At 41.6% G+C, this 11,333-nt stretch overlaps 1 protein-coding gene across 1 annotated transcript in view; it reads right to left on the bottom strand.

Annotated features, from left to right (window-relative positions):
- DGKB (diacylglycerol kinase beta) overlaps positions 1-11,333 on the bottom strand; it is a 575,035-nt gene that overhangs the window by 342,046 nt on the left and 221,656 nt on the right. Inside the window, exons 17-18 of the mRNA XM_027872326.1 lie at positions 11,168-11,257; positions 7,677-7,837 (exon numbers count right to left, since the gene is read on the bottom strand). Of these exons, the coding sequence (XP_027728127.1) occupies positions 7,677-7,837; positions 11,168-11,257 (251 nt within the window). The remainder of the gene's footprint in view (positions 1-7,676; positions 7,838-11,167; positions 11,258-11,333) is intronic.

Genomic DNA, 11,333 nt, shown 5'->3' with positions numbered 1-11,333 from the left:
TATCTATCTATCTATCTATCTATCTATCTATCTATCTATCTATCTATATACATACATATAATTTTTCCCTCCCACTACCCTAATACTGACAAAGGACTCATGAGTTACAAATATCATCTTTCCATGCACCAATGTAAACAGTTCAACCTTAATAAGTCTCTCATGATTTCCCTTTCCTGTTTACCTCTTCATGTTTCACTTGAGTCTTGTGTTTGAAAGTCACATTTTCTATTCAGCTCTGGTCTTTTCATCAAGAATGCTTGAAAGTCCCCTATTTCAATGAATGACCATTTTTTACCCTGAAGGATTATACTCAGTTTTTCTGGGTAGGTGATTCTTGGTTGTAATTCTATCTCCTTTGCTCTCTGGAATATTATATTCCACGCCCTGTGGTCCCTTAATGTAGAAGTTGCTAAATCTTGTGTTATCCTGATTGTGTTTCCACAATACTTGAATTGTTTCTTTCTGGCTGCTTGCAATATTTTCTCCTTGACCTGGGAATTCTGGAATTTGGCTACAATATTCCTAGGAGTTTTCCTTTGGGGATCTCTTTCAGGAGGAGATCAGTGGATTCTTTCAATTTCTATTTTGCCCTCAGGTTCTAAAATATCAGGGCAGTGTTCCTTGATAATTTCTTGAAAGATGCTGTCTAGGCTCTTTTTTTGATCATAGCTTTCAGATAGTCCAATAACTTTTAAATTCTCTCTCCTGGATCTATTTTCCAGGTCAGTTGTTTTTCCAATGAGATATTTCACATTCTCTTCTCTTTTTTATTCTTTTGGACTAGTTTTACAATGCCTCAATTTCTCATAAAGTCACTAGCTTCCAATTGCTCCATTCTAATTTTTAAGGAAGTATTTTCTTCAGAAAGCTTTTGGACTTCCTTTTCCATTTGGTCAATTTTGTTTTTTAGGGCATTCTTCTCCTCATTTGCTTTTTGGACTTCTTTTGCCATTTGGGTTAGGCTATTTTTTAAGGTGTTATTTCCTTCAGTATTTTTTTTTTTGAGTCTCCTTTACCAAGCCATTGATTTGTTTTTCATGATTTTCTTGCATCACTCTCAGTTTTTCCTCTACTTCTCTTACTTGCTTCTCAAAATCCTTTTTGAACTCTTCCATGGCCTGGGACCAATTCATAATTTTCTTAGAGGCTTTGGATATAGGAGCTTTGGACTTGTTATCTTCTTCTGGTTGTATGTTTTGATCTTCTTTGTTACCAAAGTAAGATAATATAGTCTGATTCTTTTTGTGCTGCTTGTTCATGATCCCAGTCAATTACTTGAGTTATAAACTCTTTGTTAAGGTAGGGGTCTGTTTCCAGTATGGAGAATGTACCGTCCCATACTTCAGGGGTTTTGTGCAGCTGTTTTCAGAGATACTTCAAGGACTTGTAAATTTTCAGTTCTTCCAAGGTGGTAAGATCAAGGGTGAGGTGTTTACTCATTTCCTGGCCTGTGCTCTGGTCTATGAGTGACCACAAGCACTCTTTTCTGTCTTGGAACTGTGAGGAAGATTTCCTTTCCACAGCCACTACAAGCTCCACTGCACCAGCACTCCTCCTCATCCCAGGACCGCCATCCAGAACTGTGACCCGGATTCAAGCATGAGCAAAGCAAGAGAATCCTGCTCCAGCACAGAGGACCCTGCAATCCCCTTCTGGTCAGCCACTGGATTCCCCCTCAGTCTGTGAGTTGGAAGCTCAGGAGGCAGCCGCCGCCCTGAGGCCAAGCTTGGGGAATGGGGCTGGAACCTTGCGCTTCTCTCTCCACAGCAGAATCAGACTTTTCTCACTGACCTTCTAAGTTGTCTTTGGCATTTGTGGTTTGAGAAGTCTGGAAACTGCCACAGCTGCCTATGATTCAGTCCTCTGAGGCCTGCTCCAGGTTCACTGTGGACTTCACACACATGCTGAACTGCGTTCCTCTCCCAGCCCGGCATCATATACCTTTCCAATCAACCATACAGGTTATCTTGGGCTGGAAATTTGTTTCACTCTGTCTTTTTGTGGGTTCTGCAGCTTTAGAATTTGTTTAGAGCCATTCTTATAGGTATTTGGAGGGGTTTGAGGGAGAGCTCAAGCAAGTCACTGCTTTTACTCCACCATCTTGGCTCTGCCCCCATCTCTTCCTTTTTAAAACATATTTTTTGTCCCCTCCTAATTACCATGGAAGCTAGCAAGTACCACCTCCCCTTTCTCCCACTCACACATACATTCGCACTCACCAGGGCCTTCAAGCAGATGCTGGATGGTCATTATGAGGAGATGTTGTAGAGAGAGTTCTTGATCTAGAACTGGTTGGACTAGCTGAACTGTGAAGGCCTTAACATCCATGCTCATCCTGGAACACTTCTCTTCAGGGTCCATCCCTTTTTCACACTACTGAGTTCCTCCTGGAGCCTCCATTTTGTAGAGGGGCCCAGGTCAGCCTGCCTGGACTCCCCTCCCAGCCCTGCTCCTGACTTTCTATACTTCAAACACAAGGTGCCTCCATTCTCCAACTCCAACTCCTCCCACTGCTTTTCCAGCTCCCTTTTGTGTGCTATCTTCACCTATCAGAATGTAAGCTCATTGAGGCCAGGCACTACCTTTCTTTTTTTCTTGAATATGTAACCCCAGCACTTAGCACAGTGCCTGACACATAGCAAATGGCTAATAATCCATCCCTCCTTCCCTTCCTTTCCCCTTCCTTCCAATTTCTTCCAATAAATAAATGAAATGCATTTATCAAGACATATTAGGGTTGGCTACTGCTGTTCCATTTTAGAAATTTATTGTTGTGGGAAGAATTCTAGTCTATGAATGGTGTTTTATTCCAGTAAGGGAAAAGATAGCAGGTAGTATGATGAGGGGAGATTGAGATAATTTTCAAAGCTGTTTCTACTGTTTAGTTACTTGAAATATCCTTTTATAATAATTAGCTCATATAAGCAATGTCCCCTCGAGTTCATTGGTTCCCTCTTCTTCTGCTGTCAGGCATTTGTATTAGACAAATATGTTAGCAGTAAAATCATAATAGCTCTGAGCCCCCAATTCAGCTGACTTGACATTTATATCTATCTCTAACTAACTGCTTACCACTTTGTGGTTGAGGTAAAGTTCATTTTATCAGAAACATTGGAATAATAAAGGGATAGACTATATAACAGTATTTCTGGATATGACAGCATTCTGGACAGGCTCCAGGAGGGGAAGTTACCAAAAAAAAAAAGCAGACCTTTCCTTGGAATTTCCCTTATCTTTGTGGAGTGGCTACAGATGGTGGTGCCAGCTCAATCTTGTGCCTCAAGATGCCAGAAAGGCTGATTCTGTCCTTGAAATCTCCATTCTCTGCCACATTTCACAATGACCTTCTCCTTTTAGTGACTCCTCATGGGTTGCCAGTTCTTTCTGTCTCACTTCTAGACATCCTCACTCCTCCACTCTCAGATCTCTTAATATCTCTTGACACCAAAGCTTGACCTCTTAGTTTCCCACTGGTCTGATAATTTATAAAATACCCTCAGAGAATGACTAAATTCTCTCAGCCAATGCAAACAGTTCACCCAAGGACTTTTCACCCTTGATCTCAAATCATTGATTGATTGAGTCTTGTTCTCACCTTGTCAAAGTATCATTTGCTTTAAGTAAGGTAAGATGGCCTGATAGATTTGCTCAACCAACATCCTACTCTACATCCTAAACACACATTTGGGGGAGGAGGCAAGAAAGAAGAATGGTTTTGATATTAGACATTGAAACACGGTCCACATTCAACTTTGAAATTCCTCAAAGTTAATGGAAATGCTACTAGTATGCCACTGTAAAGATGCATGTGCTTATTTACGCAGAGAAGATGAAAGAGAGTAGAAAGAAGGAGTAGGCACCAGAGAATCTGCAAGTCATGTAGGGATTCAGGAACACACATTCCTTTTGCAAGAGTGGCATAGGGGGAGGGTCCATGGTTGTGGAATATTGCACAAATGTCAGATTTTTCAATGTATTTATCAGTTTTGCTATTTTTTCCTCTTTTCTCCTCTTTCTTTCTTTTTTTTAATTCTTTGCTATGTAAGGGAGTGGTTCTCAAAGTGTGGTACAGGGATCCCTGGCTATCTCCAAGGAAGGTAAGTAAAATCAAAACTATTTTCATAATACTACTAAGACATTTTAATGTCTAATACTGTAAATACATCTAAAACCCACATGAAGAAAAGCTATTTGGGGGAAGGGCTCAATAATTTTAAAGAGTATAAAGGGGTCCTGGAGGTGGGGAATAAGTCACTCTAGGAGGAGGCAACACATAGGATGCAATGGGAAATCTAGGCAATGTAAGTACAAGAGATCTAAAAATAATTTTAGAAAAGACTCAGGAATTTCAGACTTATTTATAGACAATTTGTAGTAAGCAGTAGGCAGAGGAGGTTAGCTTAGTAAGTGATCAAATTGTTAGGGAGGATTTAAGTAACTTAAAATAGCATTACTTTATTAATTAGTCCTTTATTAATCAGACCATTCCAGAAGTGCCTATACGAGGTATTAATTGCTTTGATAAATTAATGGATTTGTGATTTACTCAATATGATTAATCCCTCAAAAGACTCAAATCTCAATCCAGCAATGTCTGTCTCTACTGTGTGACTCTTATTTATGTTATACCAGAAGTCTACCATAGGGGATTCACCTCATGTCCTAGAAGATCTTTTTAGGAATCTCTAAGCATTATCTGTATATCAATGCATCTTGAAAACTGGCATATGCCAAACAGTCTTGAAATGAAAACCACTGAAGGCAGGTTGACATTGATGATGATGATGATGGCATGCATAATAATAAAAATAGACATGTTTAGAATAGCATAATATACCAAACTGGAGAAGGAAATGGCAAACTGCTCCAGTATCTCTGCCAAGAAAACCCAAATGGGGTCATGAAGAATCAGGCATGACTGAAATGACCGAACAACAAAAGCACATGAAATACCATGCATTCTAAAAGGTATTCAAGTATAAAAGTTCGTGTCATGCTATGTAAGTGCTAGCTATTATTATTATTATTATACCCCCCCACAAAAAAAGTGAATTTTCTTTTTTGTGTCTCCAGCATCTTGCAAAAAGTACATAGGGGCTAGAACTCTGATTTCATTGACATTGAGAACTCTCCCAGATGATAAAATCCCTAAGGGAGGTCTATCAGACTCTTCTAGATTGATCTGGACCGCTGAGAGGTTAGGTGATGTCCCAATGCTCTACATCAAGGCTTTATCAGAGGAACAATCTAAAATTATATATTCCTGGCTCCAAGGCAGACCCTCTAGTTATCCTATCACACATTCTCTCACCTGGTATAGACAAATATTTGTTATTTTTTTTTTGGCAATTGGGGTTAAGTGATTTGCCCAGAGTCACACAGTTAGTAAATGTCAAGTGTTTGGTCTGAGGCTGGATTTGAACTCAGGTCCTCGTGACTTCAGGGCTGGTGCTTTATCCACTGTGCCACCTAGCTGCCCCCAAGATATTTGTTAATTGATTCATCAAAAAGAGATACACTATTTAATTTCAATATATTAACAAAACTTTTACTTGAACAAAATCAATGCATTTTTTGATAAAAAGAAAACTATTGAGTGGAAAAATGCTTGCATCAAGTATCTCAGAAAAGTATGTGATATTTAAGATCTATAGGCAATTGACACAGATATATCAAACCAAGACCTTTGCCCCCTCCTCTGATCCCAAAGTCTTCCCAGACTCATCTCAGAGGCTAAGCTGCAGGAAGGCCCACCACCTGGAGTGCCCTCATCCAATTCCTCCCCTGATCCCCAGGAGACCCAAATACTATGAGGTGTGGAACCAGCATGACTGGTTACACCATTTAGATAAGGTGGGGGTCACCAAGTCTAATCCTTCTGGTGAGCTGGAGGATACCCATGCCTTAACATTGGCCCTGCCACCGCATTCTGACATTCTTCAGGCCTCACTATCTGTTCAGCTACTGTATCCCCCAGTGCCCCAGGGCACTCTTATCTAGACTGCCAACAAGCCCTAAGGACCTCTGGACCTGGCCATTTGCTCTGTCACTCACCTCTTTAGGATTTCCAGGCATTTGCATCTGCCCGGCAGCTGAATTCTCACATACAGTTCTACCCCAAATTAAAGTGTGAGCTCCCAGACAAGCAGATGTTGTTTCCCTTTTTCTAAATATATCTCCATTTAATGTAGTGCTTGGCACACAATAAGCACTCAATAAATGCATTTTCATTCATTCATCTCCCGATGGATAAGTGGTCAAAACATATAAATAAACAGTTCTCAAAAGAATTGCAAACTCTTAACAAAGACATGAATCAGTGTTCCCAAACACAAATAGAGAACAATAAAGATAACAGTACTGGCAAAGCCAACAAAAACATGGAAAGTTAGCATTGGAGGGGCTTTGGAAGGCCAGACAAAAACATACACTCTTCAGGGAGCTGGGGACTTTGGGGCATAAGAGCCCAAATTAAATCCATCTTTCTTCCTTCCTTCCTTCTTTTCCCTCCCTTCCTTCCTTCCTCCCCCCATCCCTCTCCTTCCTTCCTTCTTCCCTTCCTTCTTATGCCCAGCACAGGATTTGCACACAGGTGGTAGGGCTTGAATCCGAAAAACAAGACTGACCCTCTCTACTACACTGTATTATATCTCACTGAAGATGAAGAAAGAGAAAAAAGATATGGAAACAGACATTGTGCTAGATACTAGACTACAATTAAAGCAAATACAATGTGGATAAAACTATTTTTGTATCCACAAATCAGTTTACGATCAATATTGCACCCCATCCCACCTGCCTCTTGGCAGCTGGGTAGTAGAATGAATAATGTTCTAAGCCTGAAGTTAGGAAGACCTGATTCCAAAACTGGCCTCAGACACTAGCTATGCTTCCCCAACTCTAAAATGTGGATAATAACAGTCCCTCCCTCACAGGTTGTTGGGGGAATTGAATGAGTTAATATTTATAGAACACTTAGCACAATGCCTGATACATAGTAGGTGTTTAATAAATGCTTATTCCCTTCCCCTTCTCACCCCCTCCCCAGCCCCAGCACATCCCCTGTGAAAATGCTTATTTCTCTACCAATTCTGATTCATATCCTTGTCAAATCCTAATTCGTTTATTTGAATGGGAGGGTTCCAAAGAGAAAAAGTAAGAAACTCAGCCAGTGAACCCAACCATAGAAGAGGAAAATGACCTCAACCATAGACATGTAGTCATAATTAATGTGTTTCTGTCCATTTTAATGCACATGTGTGTGAAAATTGGCTCGGTTATCATTCATTTCAAATACAATACTCCTGAATCTCAATGTAAATTAAAAGGATAAGAACCAGGTTCTGCTCTCACAAACCTGGCCTTTTGTCTACTCTTTGGAAATCATCTTTGAATATTCAGCCATTTCCTTTCTTAAAATCTATTGGCCAGGTGCTCAAAAAATTGTTCAATAAACACAATTTCAGCTCCTCCCTCCCCTGGGCAGCTTTTGGAGAAGAGATAGAAAGCAATCTAAAGGGAAAGCCTTAATAGGAGCAGCTAACAGCCATTTGACAAGGTGTGGATGAAACTTGTTCTTTCCCTATCAATAGGTTCTCCAACATCAGCAGCAGTCCAAAGGAGAGGCCCATCTCCAGCACAGACAAACCACAGCCCTTAGTGAGAAGACTTACCACGCCAATGGAAAAATAGTTATTGATGATCGAGTAAGGCACTGGGTCTCCCTTTTCATCTTTATCGTTCGGGGTGACCTCAAACTTCCATCGGTCCAGCATGATCTGGGAGCTGTTCTCAATGTCTCTGAGGATTCTCATCAGACTCTCCCCTTCATAGCCTAAGACAAGGAACAATGATTGCTTAGCTCGAGGAAATGGGAAAGGGATGCCAAAGATGGGGCTGCCTTAGCTTAAGGACCATGCTTACGTTTTCATGGACACCTGGAGCATGGAGGCATGGGCAGAATGGTGGGGGTTGGGAGGGAAGGGAGTATAATCTCATCAATCAATACTTCTCTGCCCCCTGTGCTGGCCCCATAAAATAACCTTGGTGACCTTGAAAGCCACGGAATAAAGATCTCTGAAGTTGTAAGAACATTCAGATGGCATTCAGGAAGCCCCTTCTTTTGTTTTCTTCTCATCATTAAGAATCAACCAGAACTATTCTAACACTCATTTATAACATGAAGCCTTCAAATAGCTATACTCTTAAGGCTGTCTGCCTCTACTGATTATGGTTCAACTGCTGAGAAGTTATTTACAAGGGAAGGAACATGATTTTATATTTGAGCAAGCAGCGGGGTATAGCGGAAGGAGCCCTGGAGGACTCAGAGTCAGGGAAATGAGGCTCAGCTGTGTAAGCAGAGGCAAGTATGTCCCTCACCTTTCTTGGAGAGGCAGTCAAATGTGGGAGACCTGGCATGAGGAAATAGCTGGGTTTGAATCCCAGCTCTGGCACGCTGTGACTGTATGACTTTGGGCAAGTCATTCCCTTGCTCTCTGCCTCAGTTTCCCCACCAGATTGTAAGCAATATAATAATAATTCCAGTGCCTGCCTCAAAAGGTGTTGTGGCTTTCATCAGCTCTGTTCTGCAGTTCACGAGTAGGAGCAGAGAAGACAAGTGGTGAGGATAATTGAGGCCTGGGGAGCTGACGAGGCATGATGGTCCCCAGGACGAGGACAAAGTTTAGTCTTGAACTGTTTCAGGTAGGGGCCAACCCCAGCAAAGGAGAGCTTGGTCAGAACCTGGGTGAGAACCTAGAAAGATACTGCTGGACGGTAGGACTGAAGGCCTCCATGAGTGAGGACAACAGCTGAGGAAGGTTGGAACCTTAAGGGATTGTGAACAACTGGTTTCCATGGCAATGCCTCCCCCAACCTTGAGTTAGCCAGCAGCCACCTGCGGGGTTGACAGGGGCTCAGGATACTGGCACAGCGAAACACTAAAAATTGCTTGTTGACTGACTATCTGTGAGCTCGGGAGTAAGATGGAAGACTCTTCAGGGCAAGAGCTGTTTTATTTTTGTCTCTATCCCCAACATGTCAGGCTATGACTTTGTCAAGGATTCCCTTTCTTCTTGGATTTCCTGCAGATCAGGTTGGCAAGATGCTCAGAGAATTCTGTGATATCTCCAGTCACCTGACATAGGCAACATGTTTCAGACATGGGATCTGAATCCAGCACTTCCTGACACCCAAATCAGTACTCTATGCACCATGAGACACAGAATGTGCTCAGTGCATTTCACTGAGATGCTCAGTGCATATCTGCATGATACTGGTGCCTTTCCTGGAGGAAGGAACACACACTTGCCCAAGAGAAACTATAAATCAGGCTGGCCTCTCTTCACCCACCATCCTCAACTCCAGCATTCCCTGGGCAGGTGTCATTAGAAAGGGAATCTGCAGAAAGAGGCTCTGATCTCCAGAGAGCATCTTTGCCCAATGCTAATTCTGCTCCTCCATGAGTATCCCAGCATGGAAATAGTACTCAGCTTCCCAAGATCTCCTCAAGAGCTGACCATTTGGTCTTTAGGACTCGATACTAAAATGTGAAATTGTCACCTACCGACACGATATTGAGAAAGAAACATTATTATTAGTGATAATATCTAACACTTATTCAGTGCTTCAAGATTCAAAGAGCACTTTATGTATATTATCTCATTTGATTCTCACAATCACCTTGTGAAGTAGGTGTTATTACCCCCATTTTACAGATGAAGAAACTGAGGCTGAGAAAGTAAAATGACTTGCCTAGAGTCACATAGCTAGTAAGTGTCTGAGGAGGGATTCAAACTCAGGTGTTCCTGAATCCAAGTCTAACATTCTATCTACTGTGCCAGCTGATTTCCACAAGAAGGAAAAAGAAAGTATATTAATGATCTGGTCAGTACCTGTAACTTCATCCTTATGACAAACACCCGGAAGAAGTCACCTGAGACCCTTAAAGGCTAAGTGACTGTCATAGTCACATGTCATTGACATTAGTGCTACCTGCCTCTTTGCATAAACAAAACCATTTTCCCTTTAAACACACACATGCATGGGTGCTCACAAGTGCAACGTGACTGATGGCACCCAATCAGCTCTTTTCTATTTGTTGTTTGTTTTGTTTTTCGGAATCCAAACATGACTACGGGTTTTCTCTGTAGTTCCTTGGAGATCAAGCCAAATGCTTTATAGCAATCTCTCATTCAATTATTCCCATGATTCTCAAACTACAAATTAAAGTAAGTGTATTAAACAACCTTCTACCCAAGTTACACAATCACTTTCTATAGTCCTCATGGAGATGTCCTTCTCCACATGAATTTCTTAAGCAAGTTAGGATACTAAGAACTGTCCATTGCATCTGCCCAGGGGTGGGAGCTGCTGTTTATTGTGCAGCCTGACTTCCACAACGAACCTTCTCTGCTTGGCTCATAGCTTATCTCCTGCCCCAAAGCAAGTTAGGACAGTTTTTTGTTTTGTTTTGTTTTGTTTTTTTCCATAAAAAATGTATGGAGATCACCTTGAAGACTTGGTTGGCTCAGAGGACTAAAGCTTCAGGCTTTGGGCATCCCTTCCTGACCACTTGAGGGCAAGACGGCCGTGAGGAGTTCCAAGCACTCTTTCTGATGCTTGGCTGGTAGATTTCAATGGGTAACTCAGGCTGAATCAACTCCAGGTGTCCTCGATGCCTCCCCTGTTTAATATCTTCCCCTTCCCCTACTATGGCTAAGTAAATCTTTTTTAACTGTTGAATAACCTCTAAATATCTTATTTTTTCCCAATGTTCCCAATATTTAGCCTAAACTATCAGTTGACTGGCCTGAGTCATGCCCCGATCCTAACAACTGGCATTATAGGTAGAATGGCCTTAATCCTTTTTTTAAGGAACAATGATTTTTCCAAAAGATTTTTTTGTCCTTCAATACTCTCCTGAGAGGCACAGTCAGGGGCCATTTCCATCCCTCACACATCATATGTGAGCCAATCTTTTGAGAAACAAATGTTTTTTATTATTGAATTGAGCAAGGGGGACTAATACATCTCATTCTGGCAGGTCACTAGCCAATCCATTTTGAATGGGAGGCTTCATGAACCTGTCTGTCCTGGTTAGCCAAACTCAATAATTTCTATTTTCTCGAATTCGTCTGTTCATTCTTTCATTCTTTATATTTACCTCCTCCCCATCTGAGGCATCTGGCGAGGTCATTCCCGGTCCCAAGAGGCAGGATAGCAACTGGAGGATGCTTGACTATATTTGCCTTCTCTATGGAATGGGAAAGGAAACAGACAAATACAGAGAGAGAGAGAGAGAGAGAGAGAGAGAGAGAGAGAGAGAGAGA

The sequence above is a fragment of the Vombatus ursinus genome, unplaced genomic scaffold (assembly GCF_900497805.2).
Source record: "Vombatus ursinus unplaced genomic scaffold, bare-nosed wombat genome assembly UNPS02014799.1, whole genome shotgun sequence".
NCBI lineage: Eukaryota > Metazoa > Chordata > Mammalia > Diprotodontia > Vombatidae > Vombatus > Vombatus ursinus.
The sequence above is the reverse complement of the archived record's forward strand: the minus strand, read 5'-3'. Positions and strand labels throughout refer to the sequence as shown.